Genomic DNA, 23,217 nt, shown 5'->3' on the forward strand with positions numbered 1-23,217 from the left:
CCGAACGTTGGCGGGATCGCGCCACAGGGATTCAATAGGGAAAAGACAAAGGCGACACGGATGTGAAGAAGAAGAAGAAGACAAAAAGGTTGGAAATACTACTAAATTTATTCCTACTATTTACACGCTCAAAGTAACCAAGGAAGAAGGAAAGATAAGAAAATAATGTACAGAAGATATTAGAGACACAGGGCAACGCTAGCTTACCTACAGTCTTAATTAACCCAGGGACAGAACAAACAAGGACAGACTCACGCGGGGAATGATGATAGGACTGGCAGGAGGTGAATGGCTGGAGGGAGAGGAAGGTCCACGGGTACTGCAGCACGATCGGCGCGTTTAGCAGCCGTTGTTCCTTCGCGGCCCTGCTCAAGAACTGCCGTCAAGGCCCCAAGCTGCTGTGGCTGCTGCTGTGGCTGCTGCTGCTGCTGCTCTGTGTATGTCGCGTGCTTTTTCCAGGACTCATCTGAGGTGGGGGCGTCTTCTGCGGGTTATATATGCCACGCCCCTGAACCTTCGCGAACCTCCTTGATGTTTCTCTCCACACCCTCTCCAAGTCCAACCCCTTGTTCGTGGTTGGTTGAGTGGGGCTGACTCACTCCTCCCCTCTATGACGAGGTGGGGACACGCCTTTCTTCCCCGACCCGAGCACATGTTCAATGGTGGTTTTGGGGCGAAATCAACAACCCACCGCTGAAGCAAACCTGGCAAACTGCCCAGTGCAGTTGGCAATGGAGGCTTGGAGGGGATGTAATTGACAATTGAGGCTTGGCAATGACGCAGTTGGAAATGGGGGTTTTGGGAATAGGAATGAAATCTATCTTATTTCACTTGGTGCAATGGAGTGTCATTTTAATGGAAGACAAAGCCTTAACCTAATACACAGAATAAGGAAATAAACTACTGAACAGGGATATTATAGTGTCCTTCATGTATGCTTTATGGAACTAACTACGGTAATGCCCTTTTGACCTTTATACAACCACAAACGGAGGGAGGCGGGGCGATATTTTCAACAACCTTTTACAACAACAATAAAATAAAATAAAACATTCTCATAGCCACAACAATATATATATATACGAGGTGTGTTCAAAAAGTATGCGACCTTAATTTGTCGTGCGTAAACAAATGAAGCTAGGGAGGCGTTGATTAGTGCACGTATGTAGGCGATCCTAATGCGCACGCGTGAATTTTTTCCCACCTGCAGAAGCTGTCATTCGACGGCAGACCGCCGATGAGTGAGGAAGTGTAAGTGAGCGCCGTCGGATTTTCGTTTTTGACAAAATGATGGAAAAACTTGAACAACGCTACTGCATCAAATTTTGTGTAAAGCTTGGCGATTCCCAAGTGAAAACGATCCGCAAGATTCAACAGGCCTTCGGGGACGAAGCAATGAGCACCACACAGATAAAGGAGTGGTACAACCGCTTCAAAGATGGCCACACATCAGTGGAGAGTGAAGCACGTTCGGGTAGGCCCTCAACATCCCGAAATGAGATCGTCATTGACCAATTGAGGACCCTGGTGATGCAGGATCGTCGAATCACGATCAGAGAACTTGCAGACGAGGTGGGCGTCAGCATTGGATCCGTTCATTCCATTATGAAGGAGGATTTGGGCTTCAGGAGAATCTCAGCGAAGTTCGTACCAAAGCTGCTAACGATTGAGCAGAAGCAACTCCGTTTGGAGATCGCACAGGACATGCTGGAGACTGTGAACAGCGATCCCAGCTTCCTCAACAGAGTGATCACTGGCGATGAGTCCTGGGTTTATGGGTACGACCCAGAAACCAAGTTGCAGTCATCACAATGGAAGCATCCAACATCCCCGAGGCCAAAAAAAGCAAGGCAGGTCCGCAGCAATGTCAAAGTCATGCTGACCGTCTTCTTCGACTCCAGTGGTGTGGTTCATCACGAGTACGCACCACACGGCATAACCATCACCAAGGAGTATTACCAAGAGGTTCTGCGTCGCCTTCGTGACGCTGTGCGATGCAAACGGCCGGACCTGTGGGCAGCGGGCAATTGGCAGCTCCATCACGATAACGCACCCGCCCATTCTTCACATCGATTAGCCAAACTTGTAAAAATGCAATTTGAACTTGTCATTTTCGATGAACATGTACTCGGTCATGTGTGACAGCAATGATGCATGGAAGGTATCAATGGAAAGCTGAGGATCTCCTCTTAATTAGTAAACCATATGTAAATTGTCAAAATAAATAACCTTTGCATATTAACCCTTTGAATTCGGATTACCTTTTTTTTGATACGCACTGTATGTGTGTGTGTGTGTGTGTGTGTGTGTGTGTGTGTGTGTGTGTGTGTGTGTGTGTGTGTGTGTGTGTGTGTGTGTATATATATATATATATATATATATATATATTGTATAATATATATTGTTGCGGATCTTCGAAGCCCGTTCCCGTTACAAGGGGGAGATTAAACCCCTTTTTCCCTCTGGGTCTTCGAAACCGTGAGACCGAGTCGCCACTTCCAGGCAAACGTGGAAAAGGGTTTCGTGACAAATTCACACGTGCCTTTGGTACCTACGCCGCAGCGGAAGCGGGGATCGAGCCTCGCACGAGCCACGCTTAATTGAGTACGCCCAAGCGGAATGGGTACCACGTGACTCGTGCTGTTACTTTTCTATTAGAACCCGATTAGAGCGATTCTTATTCGTACCATGCGAAGCCAATGATGGAAAAGCCAAGACGGTCGAATCAGAAGAAAGAACAGGGTCTATTTACACTATTTACAGGAATTGGTAGAAGGAAAGGGACACGATAGAACTTACTCAGTCTTGTACTTATCTCCAGACAATGGGCCCACTGACACACACGGGGAGATGGAGGAAGGATGTTCGTGCGCCAAACTCCTGGAACAGCTCACCCGGCGTGGCCCTCTGGCGGTCACGGCACGTATCCTGGCGAAGGCAGGCAGGAGGGAAATCGCGCGTCTGTGGCCCGGCGCGGGTCGTTCTTTACAGCGCGCGATTAATACTGCGCGGGCGCAGGGCAAAGTTCGTATACAACGAGGTGATTCAGTTCATGGGCGATACGACTCAATACGAGGCATTGCTGATACGAGGCAATCCTTGGCTCATCTGCTTTGGACCTCAACTGCCATATTCTCTCACCTTCTCTCATCTGCCGTGGGGGGGGGGGGGGGCTCTGGGCACGGGGTTATATGGCCCCTCCCCAGAGTCTCACTCGAATGTTCCAAACCCCGCCTCTGCCGCAGTGGTAAGCCACTCCCCTCGAGCCCTGATTGGCGGCTCGGGCTTACCGATGGCTCCTCCTGCCCCGCCTTCCTTCGGCCTCGGTCGACTTGTTCAGGCCTGCCGCGTGGTATTTCAGTGCCAATACCAAACCAAGGTGCCATAAGGACACCTAATTTTCACTGGCCTACTCAACGCAAAACTAACCACAGGAAAGGACTACGCTTACATTTACAAATAAATAACTGAACTTAAGCAAGGCTACATGTTGTGGTGTAACTAAGAAGGGAAATTAACCTTTATTGCAAAACCGCAACACTACACCCCTCCCTCGTCAGACTCGTCCCCGAGTCGAAACCACCAATGGAACGACCGGTGGAGAGTGACATGCAAAATTAACTTTACTTTTAAATGTGACACATAGGTGTGGTTCCCCCGAGCATTTACTCTGACCCGTGTGTGCGACAGTTTTAAGCACTAGATATGTCCCTCCCATTGCGTCGAGCAGCTTCATAACAGTTTCACGCCCACAGCTACCCGAGTATTTCCAGAATTTCAAACTGAACACATAGCCGGTGGGCAGCATTCTTATATTTACAAGCACAAAACTTAACTTTATTTACAATGCGATGACCCAGGACCTGTTCTTTTTGGAAGAGCAGATTGGAGGGGAGAGAAAACACAGCAAAACACACTCATAAATCATGACACTTGCTGCTTGCTTCTTATAATAATAATAATAATACATTTATTTTATATAGCGCTTTTCAAGAAGCCCAAAGGCACTTTGACAGAGTACAAAAAACAAGTGCAAAAAGACAAAAATCAACAGGTAAATAATCAAAGCAAAAGGAAGGAGAAGGAGAAGAGAAAGTCAGGGGTTAAATGCTGTGGGTTAAATGTTGAATGCAGTGTTGAACAGGTGGGTCTTGAGTGATGTTTTGAATGTGGTGAGTGAGGAGGAGTCTCTGATGGTGTGAGGTAGTGAGTTCCAGAGGGTGGGAGCAGCGGTGGAGAAGGCCCTGTCCCCCCCCCCAGGATCTGAATTTGGTCCGGATGGGGGGGGGGGGGGGGGTCAGGAGGTTGGTACCAGCAGAGCGGAGGTTGCGGGTGGGAGTGTGTCTGGAGAGGTCAGTCAGGTAGGATGGGGCCAGGTTATGGAGGGCTTTGTAGGTCAAGAGGAGGATTTTGTACTGGATTCTCTGGGGGATGGGGAGCCAGTGAAGCTTGTAAAGGACGGGGATGATGTGGTCACGGGTCCGGGTGAGTAGACGGGCAGCGGAGTTCTGAATGTATTGGAGTTTATTGGTGATTATTGAGGGTGAACCATCCCTAGTGTTGGGCTAGCGGCTAGGGTGCCGGCTTAGGATCCTAGGATCCTGGGTTTGAATCCCGGTCAATCGCTGAATTAACGCCAGGGGGGTTGACTCAGCCTGTCATCCTTCCGAGGTCGGCTAATTGAGTACCAGTTCACTGGTAATTCCCTGCTTGTCGTTAAAGGCGGCAAAAAGGGTTGGCGTCAGGAAGGGCATCCGGCCGTAAAACATTGCTTCAAAAAGGGGACCGAAAAATAACAACAACCACAGTTCCCGAAAAAGGCCAACCCCCGCTTGCGGGGAAAAATGGCCTCTAAAGGTGTTTTTTTTTATTTATTTTTTTATTGAGGGTGAACCATAGAGGAAGCTGTTGCAGTAGTCCAGACGGGAGGTGATGAAGGCGTGGATGAGGGTTTCTGCAGCCGTGGAGGAGAGGGATGGACGGAGACGGGTGATGTTTTTCAGGTGAAAGAAGGCTGTCTTTGTGATCTGTTTAGTGTATTTGTCGAAGGAGAGGGTTTGGTCAAAGATGATGCCAAGATTCCGGATGTGAGGGGAGGTGGATACTGGGAAACCGTTGATGTTGAGGGCAAAGTTATGGGTGGATTTGGTGAGCGTTTTTGGGCCAATGATGATTATTTCAGATTTATCATAGTTAAGTTTGAGGAAGTTGATTTGAAGCCAGGATTTTATTTCAGTGATGCAGTTTGTCAGGATAGAGTGGGTGGCGGTGGAGATGGACTTGGTGGAGATGAAAAGCTGGATGTCATCGGCGAAGCAGTGGAATTGGAGACCATGACGGCGGATTAAGTGACCAAGGGGGGACAGGTACAGGATGAAGAGGCGGGGGCCAAGAACTGAACCTTGGGGGACACCTTGGGGTAGGGGAGCAGTGGGGGATTTGCAGTTATTGATGGAGATGAACTGGCACCTGTCAGAGAGGTATGACTTGATCCAAGAGAGGGCAGTGCCGGTAATGTTAAAGGTGATTTCAAGTCGGGTGAGGAGGATGGTGTGATTGATGGTGTCAAAGGCGGCGCTGAGGTCGAGGAGGATGAGAATGTTGAGGTTGCCGGCGTCAGAGGAGAGAAGGTCGTTGGTGATTTTGAGGAGAGCAGTTTCAGTACTGTGGTTGGAGCGGAATCCGGATTGGAATGTTTCATACAGGTTATTGGCAGAGAGGTGATGTTTGAGTTGAGTGGCTACAGCGCGTTCCAAAACTTTTGACAGAAAGGGTAGGTTGGAGATGGGTCTGAAGTTATTTAGGGTGTCAGGGTTGAGTCCAGGTTTTTTCAGAATGGGGGTAACAGCAGCAATTTTGAGGGATGGTGGGACGATGCCTGTAGACAGGGAGGAGTTTATTGTTGCAGTGATAAGTGGAGAGAGAGCAGGGAGGCCTTGACAAAGCTGGAGGGGATGGGGTCAAGAGTGCAGGTGGCAGTTTTCATTCCTATGAGGAGTTCAGAGAGGTCAGTAGGGGAGACTGGGGAGAACTGAGACAGGGGTTGGCAGGATAAGGGGGGGGCAGGTGGTTTGAGGGGGAGCGGGTGTGGTGGTGGTTAAGCTGTTGTAGATGTTGTCAATTTTGCATTGGAAGAATGAAAGGAAGGAGATGCAGTTGTCTACTGTGAATGACTGGGTGGTGGTGTTCAGGGGGCTGAGGAGTTTGTTTATTGTAGAGAAGAGTGCTTTTGGGTTTCCAGAGCCAGAGTGGATAATTTGAGAGTAGTAGGCGGAGCGGGCGCGGGAGAGGGCATCTTTGTAGTGCTGTAGATGGTCCTTGTAGGCTTGGGAGTGAATTGTGAGACCTGTTTTATTGCGGAGTCTTTCAAGTTGGCGAGCACGAGTTTTCATCAGGCGGAGTTCAGGGGTAAACCAGGGAGCAGAATGGGTGAAAGAAACTGTTTTGGTTTTTATAGGCGCAAGCTGGTCAAGGCAGGAGGAGAGAGTGTGGTTGTAGTAGTCAGTGAGGTCAGAAGGGGTGTGGAGGTCAACGAAGGGAGAAGTGGACATTTTTTCAGAGAGGGTGGATGAGAATGAGGTCGGTGAAAGAGCGTTTAGCTTACGAAAGTTGATAGTGCGATAATGCCTTGGTGCTGGGGTGGGGATGTTGATGGTCATAGTGATGGCTAAGTGGTCAGAGAGGGTGAGGTCGGAGCCAGAGAGATGGTGCAAAATTAATCCAGTAGAGCAGACAAGGTCCAGAATGTGACCACGGTTATGGGTAGGAAAGTTGACATGTTGAGTGAGGTTAAAGCAGGTGAGTTAATCAGTGAAGTCAGTGGTTATTGTGGAGTCAGTGGAGTCCATGTGGATATTGAAATCACCGAGGAGGAGGATTGAGGGGGAGAGGGAACAGAGCTGGGTCAGAAAGTAGGAGAAGTCAGACAGGAATGGTGGGTGTGGTTTGGGAGGGCGGTAGACGACAGCCATGACTGACTGTGTGTGACCAGAGAGTTTAAAAGCAAATCTTGCTTTTAAAGTCAGCAGAGGTGCCAGAGAGTTTAAAAGCAAATCTTGCTTTTTTTGCATCTTGCTTCTTGCTTCTTCTGTGTGCATATATCAAACCGGCTAGCCCCCGGACCGGCATACAGGCCATTTTAAACTTCAGGGCCATCTAAACTTACACATCTTCTTATGCCTAGCACACCATAATAAAATGCACAAAAATGCTTTTATTTTGCCAGCAGGGCCAATCTCATGTGGTCCGACTGCGTGGCATTAATGCCACTCAAACAAGTGGTCCGAAGGTGCAAGATGATTTTGCAGCAAAACGCTGCACAGCAGAGGTGCAAGGCCACAAGGCTTGTGGTCCATAATGAGTGAGTGTAACAAGGTGCAGCAAAGGGTTTGTGGCAGCAAAGTTCTGCACAGGTGCAACAAGGGTGCAGCAAAAGGATATGGCAGCAAAGTGCTGTGCAGTTCGGCTGCACTGATGAAACGGTGCAGAATGGATGCTGCTCAGGTCGATGGTGCTGCAAGGTTCGGCCTCCAAAATGGTCCTGGGGTGGGTGGGGGGGAGAAACAAGGCACAACAAGCAAAGCAGAAAGCACACAGTGGCACACAGAAGAACAAGGTAATGCGGTGCGAGGGACGCAGAAGAGCGAACAGAGCTGGCTCGTCCCTAACCGTCCGTACCCCCCACCGTCGGCTACACTCCCTAGCCCCCCTTGTATTCACAATCCGTCTCTACGTCTTGTCTCCCAATTCCCCCTCTATACCAAATTCGTCTCCCAATCCCTCCCAAGAAGGAAGGGATGGAGCAAAACACAATGTCTCATTACGTCGTGATGCGTTTCACAACTCAAACAGTCTACAGAGCCTCGGTGTGGAGCTTCGTCCTCCTTGATGATTGGCTGTGGATTGTGCGAAGGGATTTCTCATCCTAACTGCACTACTGACATTTACTTTTAACCTACCCGGGGTCGTACCCTGCCAATCGGCCTCTTTAAACTATATGGTTCTAAGAACCCGAATTCCCATTGCCCAACCTGTGGTGCCCGTTGAAATTTGGGTCTAACTCCCGCAAATTTTCTCTCTGTGCCCTTGCACAATTTTGGGGCTGGATCGTGTGGCCCTACCAGCAGGTCTACCTACCTGTGCACCTCCGCCACTGAAGTCGCCACCCGAGTTTACCTGCTCCCGTGACTACCTAACTGGGGAAGGCCCTCCCTGGGTCTTACCCCCTCTTTGCCCACCTTGGCATCGGGCAACCCGGGTCCTCTCCTGGGATCCTCGGGCCCCACTCAACAACTTCACTACAACTAACCGGCTCCCAAAGCCTACCTGTGGCCTCACCTGGCCGACAAACTACCAGTGGCAGAGTGCCCCAATAACCATACGCACCAATTAAGCCACACGCCCAGCCATGTCACTGACTCATGAACCCAACAAAGCACTACTTTTCCTTTACTCGCACCACAGGTGTCAATATCCATACAAATTTACCTAAGCCTGGCCGACAAACTACCAGTGAGAAACTACCAGTGAGAAACTACCAGTGAAACACTCAGCATCACACCTGGCTTTACACTACCCACCCCGGGCGTCCGTGAATGGGTTCCACCTCCCCCCATTCACTCCTCCGCACCATGCATTCCACACCTTTTATTCCACACCAAGCATTTCACACCACTTATCTCGCACACTATTTTTCTCACACACCAAATATCTTCCACACCTATTGTGCTCACACACCTCAAACACAATTCCACTTTTTCTCACCCACACAATTCCGTTTATTCTCAAACACACAGCATCATCTATCTAACTACTTCCCCTAAAACTCGTGCTTCCTCGTCGTCCCTTTAAACTATGCACTCCCTTTATTATCATCAACCATCTAAACTCGCTATGTCCCCTCTATAGTCCAGGTGTCACAACGTAAATCTTGTCCCTAAGGTCTTCTAATTCCCTATCATTATCCTAGCCCTCCCTCGGCTAGCTTTGGTGCCCCATGGAGGTAACCATTGCTGGCACCCCCATGTGCCTATCACTGCCATCCCCCTAAAATAATGCTCACGGGCCCTGTTGTGTGAGGAATGGTTAAACTACCATTCCCCCACGTGGGGTACACTACTCTCATCAGTCCACTTAGTCGGCAGGCCAACCCCAGGGAATACGATTAAAAAAACTTTTGATGGCATTTTTTGTTAAAAGCTGACAACCGGGCTAGAAAGTATCAGTATGGTCCAGGCTTTCAGAAACACCCGGTTGCCAAAATGAGATTTGACCTTGAAGGTCAAATTTGGGGGGTCAAAGGTCAAAAGAGGTCAGATTTTCAAAAAAATTTATTTTGTCTTGTCCTTTCATATTACATCGAGTTTGGTATGAAGACATCTTCGAAAATAAATGCCAAATTCTCAATAATGTGTTGCTTTTTGTGTTACTAGGGCATGCCCGTACTATATCTATATCTAAAATTATATCCCCCCCCTCTATTTACATGAAATGGTTTGGTCCAAAGCGAACGGCTTGCGAGTACGGTGACAATCCCCCCCCTCTATTTACATGAAATGGTTTGGTCCAAAGCGAACGGCTTCCGGAGTTTGGTAAAGAAATCGCCATCGCGTGCACAAACGCCCAGGAAAGCGAAAGAATCGCAAATTAGTTTTAATTAGTTTTAAAACATAGTTTAACGCCAACATAGCGGCAACATAGTTTGCCAACGTGAAATAAATGAATACGCTCTCAAATGTGCCGTCCGAGGCAGAGTGTGTTCGCCACGTTCGGCACACGCGATAGCTCGCTGCTCTCCGATTGGTTGAATCGTTTTTTGGACATAGCTCGGTAAGTACTTGTCCGATTAATTTCAAACCTTGAAAAGGCACATCCTCGGGTCCCCAGCAATATACCTGGCAAGTTTCAAGTATATCGGACCGTAGTTGTCGAGAAATCGTTGTCGCATACACACATACACACAGAGATTAGTGGAATTATAGATAGATTATATAACACTCGCATAACCATTCTTTAATGATGCTTCTCCTTTTATTTTTCAGGTTCCAAAAATGGATGGTGATGGACTCCCTCCACTTGCCACACTGAAACGGAAGCGAGATACCAGTGCAACTGTTGATTATTCCAGTTGTATTATCTGCCAAGAAGGGGTAAGGCGCAACGAAAAGATAAGTCTGGCTTCTGCTGACGGGAAAACAAAGATCCAGCAAGCTGCTGCTGAAAGGAGACGTCTTAAGGATCGGGCATCCTTTGCTATTTTGAACAGACTGATGAGTATAACAGATGAGGACTGGGCTGATGAAGTAATGAAGTGGCACAAGACGTGCTACATAAATTTCGCATCGGAGAATCGCTTGTCTCGACTACGACATCGAAGGAGCAAGGAACAGGCAGCTGATGAATCTACTACCACTACAGCAAGGATGGATGAACAAACTGCAAGTTCGTCGTATGAATCTCGTAAGCATGGGCATGCCTCAGTTGAATGGGAACACTGTATATTCTGCCAACGATCAGGAAAGGCTCAGCTCCACAGTGTAATGACAATGCAAGTTTCGCAAAAGATCATCGACTTGTCAAAAGAGGACGTTGTCATGTCAGTTAGGATGGCCAATGTTGTAGACTTAATTGCTGCAGAGGGGAAGTACCACAACCAATGCTTTGTTGAATTTGAGCGGAGGGTGAAAAAGACAAAAGGCCGTCATTCTCTGTGTTCAGATCCAGCCCTGAATGCCCTGGGGGACATGTTACTGGAGGGTCTGTCCGTTGGTAATGTGTACGATATGGGAACTGCTTGGGAGAGATATGTAGAACTATGCAATGCCAAGAACCAAGATATCCCTGATAGCTTCTTGTCCAGAAGACAGACCTTCTATACTGCATTACAGAATGTTATTGGTGACGAAGGTTCATTCATAAGACCACGTAATCGAAAAGCACAACTTCTTCTTTATCCCAGTGACAAATCTCAGTATGTCATTGCCTGTGCCCTGTCGGATATCTCTGACCGAAAGGATGACTGTGATGAAGATGACGCACCCACGATACAGCTGCCACCAGTCAATGAGCTGCAGGAAATTGTTCACTCTGCCCTTCAACTTCGAGCAGACTTGGAACGGATGCCTGGTCACGATAAAGTGTGGAGGGGTCTAACAACAGACGCAGTGGAAGCCATTATTCCAGATAGCTTATATCTGTTTCTCTCTGTACTGTTTGGTGGGACTGATGTGTTGGATACTGATGATCACGGAGAGATAGAAAGTTCTGCAAGTTCAACGAAGCAAAGAATACTAAATATCGCTCAGGACATTGTATTTGCGCTTTCAAAGGGGAAAAAGTTGACTCCAAAGCATGTCGGCCTGGGGATGACCTTACACCAAGCCACAAGATCAGAGAAACTGGTGGATCTCTTTCATGCTGCTGGTGGTACAATAGGTGTCGACACAGTAAGACGCATGGACACAAGTATCGCGAGTGACATTCTTTGGAAATTTGAGGAAAATAACAACACGTACATCCCGGATGGCTTGGTACCCTATGAACCTGGTAGGCTAATCTTAGGATCAGCTGACAACATAGATGTCAACGAGTCGACAATAAGTGGTCAAGGTTCATACCATTGCACACAGTGGAATGCTTGGCAACGCGGACCACCTCCTCCAAGAACTCCTGTTAAGCGTGTGCACGGACGAGAGAAGGCTCTGAGAAAGGAGACTGTCGATAAGTTGCATGATGTCGATCCCCCCAAACTACCTATTGGCACAAGAGTTGAACCCAGGATTCCGAATGCTTCTAGCATTGAACCGAATGACTGGTTCAAAAGTAGTCCATGTAGGAAGGCAGCAACACGAATGACTCACGTCTGGGTAATCTCCAGGATGGACACAGGTAATGGCTGTGCTGTTCCTCCATGGGCAGCATTCAACGAGTGTGTGAGTACCGTAGATCCGTACAAAATGACACGGGATTTGGATGCGGTGTCCAAGCTTGAGGCTCAGTTCCGACGATTCAAGGCGTTCACAATATCCGATCAAGACGACGCAACTCCCACTATTACACAGCTGAAATCACTGACTACCAACGACATTGCAACCGAAGAGATAGCTGCAGACCTCCTCACTGCCGACCAAAGGGGGAAAGATCTCGTGTTGAAGAATGTGAAGGAGAGATTAGTGGAGAAGTCTGTACCTTTTTTCGATCGACAGAAACGCCAGAAATCGAAGACGTTCGCAACCCTCTACGAGACACCGGTGCAGGATGGGAAGCAGAAGGTCACCAAGACAATCAAAGCGGACAGGCAACTGATGCAGAGATTGTTCAATGCGGCACAAGTTGGGCGAGAAGTAGATATCCACAATGTACTGAAGCATGAGCTGTTCGTTGTACCACTTAGTTTGGCTAATACGGATAAAAAGATGAGAAGTACCCAAAAGTCTGCAATGCTCCCCCTGCTAACCACTGGTCTTGGGATAGAGAAAGTCAAAGGGGCACCGGAGACCACAGGAAAAACCTGTATCATAATTGATGGCCATGCATTGATACAGTCCCTAGGAAAACCACCGAATTGCAAGACGTTTGGTGACTATGCCAAAACCTTCCAGAGGACCGTGTTGAAGCAGTTCTGTGGCACAGTGTCCAGGATCGACATCGTATTTGATCAGTATAGACTTCTATCGATCAAGTCGACTACACGAAGCAAAAGAGCTGGGCAAACGAGACCAATCCATAAGGTGATCAACCGGGATGATCTTCCACTTCCACAAACATGGAAGAACTTCATCGCCTTAGGTGAAAACAAAGAAGACCTTGCACTGTTCCTCAGTGGCAAACTGGCAACGCACACCGACACAGTCAACGAAGTAGTAGTTGGTGGCAGCACTCCAAACGGATTCTCAACGACAAGGGGAGTCATCCCAACTCTGAATGCAAACCACGAGGAAGCTGACACAAGGATCATCATCCATGCACTTGAAGCCATTGATGCCGGTTATGGAAACATAATTGTGAAGTGCCGTGACACAGATGTCCTGCTCTTGCTCCTTCACTTCACCAGGGACAAAATCTGCCATGTGTGGATGATGAGTGGCACGTCCAAGGAGCAAGAGTGTTTCCCAGTACACGCCATCAACGAGGCCCTCGCTCCGGCGGTTGTGGAGAATGTTCTTGGGTTCCATGCCATAACTGGTTGTGATACTGTGTCTTCATTCGCTGGTCATGGCAAAAAATCATGCTGGAATGTCTACTTGCAACACCCGGAACTGTTGCATGGCGTTGGCAGAGATGGACCATTAAGCGATGTCGAGGAGTTCGTATGTATGCTTTACAAATCTCCACACTCTAGTTCAGGGGTCGACAGAGCTAGGCATGACATGTTCCAGAAAGGGAAGAAGGCACTTGAAATGTTGCCACCAACTAGTGACGCTCTCGAATTGCATATGTCGCGGGCGAACTACCAGGCAAAAGTATGGCTGCAGGCAAACAAGGCTGACGTAGTTGTTGCTGACCCCGAGGAGACTGGAGGTTGGCAGGCAACTGACGGACGATTAGAAGTGGTGTGGATGAGGACACCATCTGTTCCAAGTAGCTGTTTGGAACTAGTTACTTGTGGATGTAAAAGCAAGTGTCGCACACAAGCTTGCCGTTGCCACAAGATTGGACAACCATGCATGCCTGCATGTGGCTGTGATGCTGAAGGATGCATGAACACGACAGGAACTGATACTTAAGAGAAGTGATTTGGCGACACCTCAAATCGATGGAAGATGATGTCTTGTTTCTTCAAATGTAGTTGCCTAATGCATCATTTACATATTACCAACAGGAACAATTGATTCTTAAAGTAAAATTTGACTTTCGACTTTGAAATTTCACCTTTAAACTGAATGCATTTTATTATATTATGCGTATTCAAAGAGTAAAAAGCATTTACATTCATGAATCTATTCACATTTAGCTATTGTTACAGAAGTTTAACCCCTTATAACTCATTAAATATTCAATGGTTCATACCAGACTCGATGTTGTATGAAAGGACAAGACAAAATAAAATTTTTTGAAAATTTGACCTCTTTTGACCTTTGACCCCCCAAATTTGACCTTCAAGGTCAAATCTCATTTTGGCAACCGGGTGTTTCTGAAAGCCTGGACCATACTGATACTTTCTAGCCCGGTTGTCAGCTTTTAACAAAAAATGCCATCAAAAGTTTCTTTAAGGGTCTTGGCCTGCCGACTAACTACACTCGAGCCTCTTCGTGTGGAAATACGTTGTCATGGCTCGGCCTCGAAGGGCCGAGCGATCCATGCGGGTAGTTGGTCACCTGTATGGGATGTCCGTCCGGCATTTTCGTTCCAAGGGGGGAGGGATGGATGGGCCGAGGTGCAGGGCTCCATCCCTGCGCGGGGCCTCGCGGTCCCACGCACGGTGACCCAACCGGCCACGGTCGGAGCACTGCACCCGACAAGGTGTGCGGCTCCGAAAACTCCTACCTCCCCTTGAACCTCGCCGATTGCCTTTGCCGCCACGGCACGGCACCAACCATACAGTGCGGGGGCTGGCACGAATCGTGCTCGCCGGTCCTTGTGAGACCGATGCAGCACGGATTCCCTCCGGTCCCTGCAGCACACAACTCACTGGGAGCTCGCGTCTGCTATCCATCCCGCGAAACGCTACCCCGGTCGGTGTCGATGCTTGAGCATCCTCACCACTCGCGACCCACTCCGCACTCGCACACCCAGGCGCCCCCGTGCCTTCCACACACTCCGTTACTGCACACTCTCCTTCCACATTCTCTGGTGTGCATTCTCCCTCACACTCCGTACTCGTACCTGCACACCTAGGCGCACTCACGCCTTTCACACACTTTTCCCGCACACAGTCTGGTGTGCATTCTCCCTCGTACCCAGTACTCGTACTCTCTGGTGCACACCACCCAGGTGCACTTGCACCTTTCATGCACCCCAGTACACTTTTCTTCTATGCACTCGGCCATCGCACACTCTTTTTCTACACTCTCGGGTGTGCACTCTCCCGTTCCACCCTCCATAACATACTCGGCCATCGCACACTCTTTTTCCACACTCTCGGGTGTGCACTCCTCCTTCGCACACTCAATCATCGCATGCCCTGGCGCACACTCTCTCTCGTACTTTGTAACACACTCTCTCGTACACCGCACAATGGACCTTCCGCGAACGCCCGGGTCTCGCCTCTGTCCCAAGCGCGCCGAAAACCCGTTCGCGCCAAACACATTCGCGCCATTTTCGCAACTCACCTCAGGGACCTCCTTCCCCGGCTGCACCTGCAAACTTTCCATTGGGTTAGCAAGCCTGGCATCACGGTGCAAATGCAGACTTTGTGCGGATTCCATTTCTTTCTCCCGCGATTTGCTCCCCGTTTCTACGGTCTCTTCGGCCCCAATTATTTATTTTTCCTCGACAATCGTCGGCGCCCCCGCAATTTTCTTTTCCAACTCAACCCTCGCCGGTGTTGTTAAGGTGTTCAGCCTGGTGTTAAGCAAGTTAAGCCAGGCCGGTGTTAAGCCTAGTGTTGGCTTAGCAGTTAGGGTGCCGGCTTGGGATCCCAGGATCCTGAGTTTGAATCCCGGTCGATCGTTGAATTAACACCAGGGGGGTTGACTCAGCCTGTTATCCTTCCGAGGTTGGCAAATTGAGTACCAGCATGCTGGGATGAATGATCACGGTGTGTACCCCGGTTTAGAATAGGTACACCGTATCCCTGCGCATCGTAAGAGGCGACCAAGGGTTGGCGTCAGGAAGGGCATCCGGCCATAAAAAAAAAACATTGCCTCAAACAGGGAATCACGATTGTCATGGGGCCCGTAGGCTAACCCCCGCTCTAGCGGGGAAAATGGCCTTAAAACGATCATTCATTCATCCATTCAACTCAACCCTCGCCGGCGCCCCCAAAATTTTATTTTCCAATTTGACGATCGTCGGCTTTCCTGCAAATCGTGTCGCGATTCCCATAGCCCACACTGTCAACTTGGCTGTCCTTTGCTCAAGCTCGCTCTCCATGCCTTCCTCGTATCGCTTCATCTCGTCACGTGCCACCGCGAACTTCTCGCTCAACATGCGCCCTATCTCCTCCCCTGCCTCTTCCGTGTCCCTTCTGTATTCCTCCCTCATCTTTTCCATGTCACACCTCCGTTTTTCCCTTCTTGACTGTTAAATTTTGTTAAATGTTAAATTTTGTTAAAAATATGTTAAATTTTGTCAGATTTCACTCCAGATGCGGACAATTATTTAGTCTCCAGGATCCTCATATCCGAATCCAGATTTTGATGATATGCTTCATTGTGTAATGATAATCGATCGTGTTTTCAAGGCAAATCACATTTGAATAGGCCAAAACAAAATGGCGGTTTAAGAACCCAGCAAGTGGCAGTGGGCTGACCAAGATGGTGGGCCGCCATATTGGTAAGGCTTTTTCGGTTTGTTTGTTTTCTGATGAACACCTCGTTAATAATCTTCAAAAAGAGTGTTATAACAGACCAAAACACACAGTTTTCATCAATTGCAATCTGTTGGAGGTCCAGGTGTATGCAAGCAAAGTTTGGGGCCGCTAGGTTTCATAGTTTTGGAGTTATGGAGGAGACGGAAGGACGGACACTGCCTTTTATTATTATACATACATACATACATACATACATATATTTTATATACACATAGGTGTTGACAAATGTATAAAATCTCCCACCCACCTTCGGGCCCCTGCTGGTACCCCAAAAGGTTCCACAGTAAGTTTGGCAGAGCTAGCGGAGCGATAGTAATTCGAGGATGGACAGATAGACAGATACACAGACAGACACACAGACAGACCTGCTTTATTATTTCGAGAGATACATATCCAGTAAACATTTTTTTCTCATTTTGCATATTTACCGGCTATGCTTATACCTGTACAGGTAGCTTAAGGTAAAAAGCTGATTTGAACGGTAGAGCTGTGTCAAAATGGGATGGTTGTGTGCTCAAAAGCAGGGAAAAGCAGTCCATCCTGCCGAAAACATTTGCGATTCTCACCAGGCTTGAGGTCGTAATGAATGATTGGTGGCTTGATCTCATTCAGATACTTGAGCGCGCTGACAATTTGCATGATGACTGATCTTGCTTCCTTCTCGCTCATGAGTTTGTGCTGTTTCAAGTAGAAGTCCAAGTCATTGCCTTCAATGTACTCAAGCACTGTGCAGAACCTATTCAAAAGCGTCGAAGCATTATCATTAGGTTTCTATATTATAGACTGCAACAGCCATCAAATTGCCATGGTTTTGTCAGTTGCAAAATTCCCTCAAATTCACTTAACGTCTTTTATAGTCAGGTTCACAATGTAATTTCGTTGGAATTTTTGGGGGATTTGGAAAACTATATATTTTTGGAAACTATATTGTATAGTCAGTCAGAAAACCAATGTTGCTATTTGCACAGACTCCTGTATGGCGGCCATCTTGGATTTTCAAAATTGCCGCCGTAGAACTAATTTTTCTCAATATCTCAGCTTCTAAATAACATAGAGCTTTGATTCTAACGGCTAAACATACATTTTCAAGGGCCCCGAATCCAATGGTAACAAGTTCGATAAGCTAGACATGACCATAGAGCTCCTATGTGGCGGCCATCTTGGATTTTTCAAACTGGCCGCCGTAAACTTGATGTTTCTCAATATCTCAGCTTCTAAACAACATAAAGCTTTGATTCTAATGGCTAAACATACATTTTCAAGGGCCCCGAATCCAATGGTAACAAGTTCGATAAGCTAGACATGACCATAGAGCTCCTATGTGGCGGCCATCTTGGATTTTTCAAACTGGCCGCCGTAAACTTGATGTTTCTCAATATCTCAGCTTCTAAACAACATAAAGCTTTGATTCTAACGGCTAAACATACATTTTCAAGTGCCCCGAATCCAATGGTAACAAGTTCGATAAGCTAGACATGACCATAGAGCTCCTATGTGGCGGCCATCTTGGATTTTTCAAACTGGCTGCCATAAAACTGATGTAACTAACCTTCTAAAGAGCACAGAGCTTTGATTCATCATTGAGTAAAGTCATCATCATCCTCATCATCGCTTTCGTTCATCACATCTTGAGAGTCCTCATCATTTTGGCACTGGATGTCACACTGACAAAGGTCTGTACAAGCCAAGTTGTTTGTTCTGCAGGAACATCTAGATGAGGAACAGTCTGTTTTGCACTGACATCTAACCATTTGAATGATGGCCTTGGGGGCTGGAGGCTCCTCAGTTGTGGTTGGTTTCACTTGTCCATCCGTGTCTTTGTAAAAGCCGTTTTGCAGGGGATTCAGCTGAGGATCCTGTTGAGCAATGCTTGCCTGACCCCACACTCTGGCTTGGATATGGACTCTAAGGATGTGCTGCTTGAGAGCTCCAAGAGTAGGAGGAAGCCTGTCACTTTCTGCCATGTGTTTGCAAAAGAGATACCATCGTAGTTCGGGGATGCTGTCGATGTGGATGCCATTTGGAGAGTAAGCAGCGCATACAAAGTTAGCTAGTGTGGACAACATGTCCTCCATCACTTCAGTTGCATCTGAAAGCATTCGCACGGTGTCTATGACATCTTCACTTGCTTTGAGGTAGACATGCAGCCAGGTTGCTTTGCCTATTCGAGAGAACCTCCCAGTGTTGTCTGCCCCTGTGAAAGCATGAAAGGCTGGCAACGCCGTTGCTCTTTCGACCCCTAGAGCTGTCCACAGTGGCTCTATTTGAAGTATTCCAGAGGCCATGGAAATGGATGTATTCCTCAGCAGTAGGTCATAGTTTGCTATGACTAGTACCAGGACATCTGTGTCGGGAGAGAAGAACACCAACTGCGCATCATGTGGGTTTCGCTGGGATGCCAGCACGGCCTGGTGGATCAACAGGGTGTCAGCTTCTTCATGGTTGTTGTCCTCGAAGAGCAGGTCACTGTTGCTCCTAGTACGCCCTGAAGCAGACGTGATGATCAACTTGGATGAATGACTGTTGTATTCTAGAGTTTTCGCTGCCAGATAGTCAGTCAGATCAGCCTTTGTTTTGTCATGAGAAAGGAATCTGCTCATTGGGATGTGTTTGATGTTGGTGTCATCTCTGACTTGATACTGTACTGCATCCTTTCCTTGCCTTCTTTTAGCCCTGGTAGCACTCTTCAGAGAATCGTTTTTGTACGTGTCAAAGACCAGTATGATCTCATCACAATCTTTTGTTAGAGACATGAGTCTGTCATTGAAGCATTCACCCAGATCGTTGACTTTCACTACAGTGGCTGGTTTCTTTGTCAGCTTATGCACAAGTACCATCCCATCCACCAGTGCAATCTTCTGACTTGTAGGTTTACTAGATGTGGATGCCATAGTTCTTGTGTCCATTGGATCTTCTTGTAGAACACTTGCAGCTGGTGTCTGCTGCTGATCTTCGGGGTGAATTTCTGCTCTTGCTAACTTGTCGAGGAGATGAATTAACTTCGACTTGTCAGTGCATGGAAGAATTGTCCCATCTGGAGCGAACAGTGCTCTTGGTGTCACAGTGAACTCGTAATTTCCGATGGCATATTTCTGGTTGACGTCTCTGTTTGACTTGGCAAGGACCATGAGCCTTCCGTACAGTTCCTTAGTCTCCTTCAGATCCACAGTCCTGTCTCTGAGTTTCACTGTGGTTCTCTTGTTCCCAGACGTGAACATCTTGTTGTTCTCCTTCTTGACTGGTGCCCAGAGGCTAACATCTCCATTGATACGCTCCGACACGTAGTCTTCATACAACTTCTGACCAGTGACATCAATGTTCAAGATCTGTGGTACATACTCGTCTGGGATGTAAGCATTCGTTATCACATTGTGCAGCTTGTCACCTTCAGTGTCAAATGGATTCCCGTGACTCAGTATCGCAGCCTTGATCTTGTTGATTGCTTCATGCTCCCTCTTGACTGCACTTGGACCAAGGTCATGATGTTCTGTGATCTTGTCACCTTCCAGGCCAAACTGACTCTTGAAGTCTTTTGACAGGCGTGATAATTCTGGTGTAACCATGAAGAATCTCTGTCTAGCATTGGCATTGTTAGAGATGCCAATCAGTCCAGAGTGAATCTTCATCAGCTTGTTCAGATGTTCACATGCATGATCTGGTCCAATGGATACAAACGGGATGTCATTCTTGGTTACTGATAGATTGCCAGCTCCTAGTTTCTTCCCAGGTCCTAGGGTGATTGGTTCTTAGGTCATACATGTCTGCGATGTATCGGGGCCAGAGCCGCTTGTATTTGATCTCTCTCATGAACATTAGGAGTATCTGTGTGTTATTTGGCAGTATGCCACAAAGGCCCACAAAGGGAAAAACACTCGCAGTAGAATAGTATTTCTCATTACAGTCAACACAGTCAGGTTCAGCATGTCCAGATTTTAGATTTCGTTGGATTGTTTTTGGGATTTAGAAAAATCAAAGCTCCGTCTTATTTAGAAGATGAGATCCTGAGAAACATCAATTTTACGGCGGCCAGTTTGAAAAATCCAAGATGGCCGCCACATAGGAGCTCTATGGTCATGTCTAGCTTATCGAACTTGTTACCATTGGATTCGGGGCCCTTGAAAATGTATGTTTAGCCGTTAGAATCAAAGCTTTATGTTGTTTAGAAGCTGAGATATTGAGAAACATCAATTTTACGGCGGCCAGTTTGAAAAATCCAAGATGGCCGCCACATAGGAGCTCTATGGTCATGTCTAGCTTATCGAACTTGTTACCATTGGATTCGGGGCCCTTGAAAATGTATGTTTAGCCGTTAGAATCAAAGCTCTATGTTATTTAGAAGCTAAGATATTGAGAAAAATTAGTTCTACGGTGGCAATTTTGAAAATCCAAGATGGCCGCCATACAGGAGTCTGTGCAAATAGCAACATTGGTTTTCTGACTGACTATACAATATAGTTTCCAAAAATATATAGTTTTCCAAATCCCCCAAAAAATCCAATGAAACTTTAAATCTGGACATACTGAACCTGACTATTAGGGAAATACTTTATATTTCGTCATTTGGGCGATATTCACCTTTGGCCGTAAACTTGTATCCCAATTTACAAAGAAGCACCGCTAAATCCCCTTCGCAAAACACATTTCCAAACATGCCCAAATCAAGTGCACAGTTAAGCGAATTGTCACAGCAAAGGCAATCAAAGACATGACGAAAAATAAGATCTCATTGCAGTAAGAAAGAATGTGAATGTTTTTTTTAACAGCAGGGAACATAAACACGATTTCCAAGATCAACAGGAGAGGCAAAGACAAAGAGGCTTACGAATCTGTGTCGAGGGAAAAGTAGTCGTAGAGTTTTACAATGCGGGGGTGATGGAGCTCCTTGTGGATGCGGTACTCTCGGCAGGCATGTCTGAAATGAGCCATTATTCATAGTTTCACAAGATGAGCACCAACTTCAAAATTCTTACACAATCGGTGAATATAAGCACAAAATTTGAGCAACCGTGACAACCAGAGGTCAGGATCCTTGTAGTAATTAATCCTTCAACATGTATTTATGCACAAACACCATCTTGTGATATGAAAATGAATTATGGTTAACATGTCAGTTACATAAAGACCTATGAATCGCTGATGACCAAAGATTTAACAATTAATAGCATTTCAGGATATCCTATTTCTCCATTACCCACTCGTCTATACTCCCTCTGAACCCAGTTCTTGAATAATCCCAATCCTTTGTACAGAGGGGTTAAGCGTACAATTAAATATTCAATAACACGAAAATGACTCAATTAAGTCACAGATTCAACTTGAATCTAATGGTGTCCCAGGTTCTGTCGATTCTTCAACCTCCCGAGTTGAGTAGTGAGCATAAAGAAAATAGACTGCGACTCGAGTCTCACAGGTCTGAAGAACTGAAGAGGAAAGAAAACCAACAACAATAGTCTACCAATAGTATTGCCGGGCATGGATCTGCTGTCCCCAAGTCATGTGACCAGATCCTCAGCTCTGATTGGTAGATGTTTGAGAGAGACAGACAGACATACATACATACATACATACATACATACATACATACATACATACATGCATACACCAGAAGGAAAGACAAACACTGTTCCAGACGGCATTGCCCTACTGACTATGCTGTAAAACATATGGCTGCTGAACCACGTGAACGATGACGTCATCATTTTTTTCTCTCGACCAATTTATCCCGAGATCACGCTCAATTAATTTCATACTGATTGGATCAAGCATTCTACTTGTCAATTTATGACGGCATAATAAAGGCACATATGATATCACCAATGACATGTTATTCCCCATGGGGAGTAGCCTACTTTACAATGAACCACCTTTCTTTTTTTCCATGGAGCGGTTTTGGAAATATAGAGGTGCAAATCCTTTCGGTTTTTCCAAGATGGCGCCCATACCACATGACAGCATAATTATCATTTTAAAAATTCCACAGGAGGTCGCTCGTATGGTGAAAATTGGGTCAATCGGACCAACGGTTGCAGAGAAAACGAATTTTAAAGAGAGTAAACCTGCAAAATACCGGTGGAAGGGACATACATACATATATATGTATACATATATGCATACATACATTCATACATATATACATACATACACCGGACAGACAGACAAATGCTGTTCCAGATGGCATTGCCCTACGGGTTTATGCCGTAAAAAAATTCTTATCCAGGCCACGAAGCAAAATTCAGCAGAGGTGTGAGCAATTTTATGTGCCATTTCCCACTGATGTCACACTTTCTTCCCAGCATATTGGTTGTTTCCTCATGCCATTGGCAACAAAAGTTTGTAAGAATTTTTTTTTAACTTCCCCTTGTACCAAAATAATCATTAATGCAAACATTTTTTTTTTCTCATGTCCTTTACTGAAATCCCCTTTTTTGAGATTCAACTAATATGTCAAAGCAATAATCTTACTTGTGGTAATTCTCCTTCTTCTCATCTCTCCAGTTCTTGTTCAGCTGGTGAATCTTCACTGCCACATAGCGTTGTTCTTGAAGGTCAAAAGCCTGAGGATGGGCAAAGGCATTTATAGCTGAACTGGAAGAAAGTTTGGCACAACCGGCAAACACTACTCCTAGATTCCCCTCCAAAAGAACAACAAAAATAATAGCAGCAACCAGATATTCACGGCAAATATACAATTTGAAACTGTATGCAACATCAAGAAGATATTCATTCAATCTGACACAAATTTTGAC

The 23,217-nt window shown here is 46.7% G+C and overlaps 1 protein-coding gene across 1 annotated transcript in view; it reads right to left on the bottom strand.

The window, feature by feature from the left end:
• LOC137433891 (serine/threonine-protein kinase tousled-like 2) overlaps positions 1–23,217 on the bottom strand; it is a gene marked incomplete in the record, with an annotated part of 278,139 nt that overhangs the window by 57,884 nt on the left and 197,038 nt on the right. The window contains 3 exon segments of the mRNA XM_078785945.1: positions 17,038–17,207; positions 21,294–21,383; positions 22,934–23,025. Of these exon segments, the coding sequence (XP_078642071.1) occupies positions 17,038–17,207; positions 21,294–21,383; positions 22,934–23,025 (352 nt within the window).

The sequence above is a fragment of the Myxine glutinosa genome, chromosome 10, assembly GCF_964187855.1.
Source record: "Myxine glutinosa chromosome 10, kmMyxGlut1.1, whole genome shotgun sequence".
Classification (NCBI taxonomy): Eukaryota; Metazoa; Chordata; class Myxini; order Myxiniformes; family Myxinidae; genus Myxine; species Myxine glutinosa.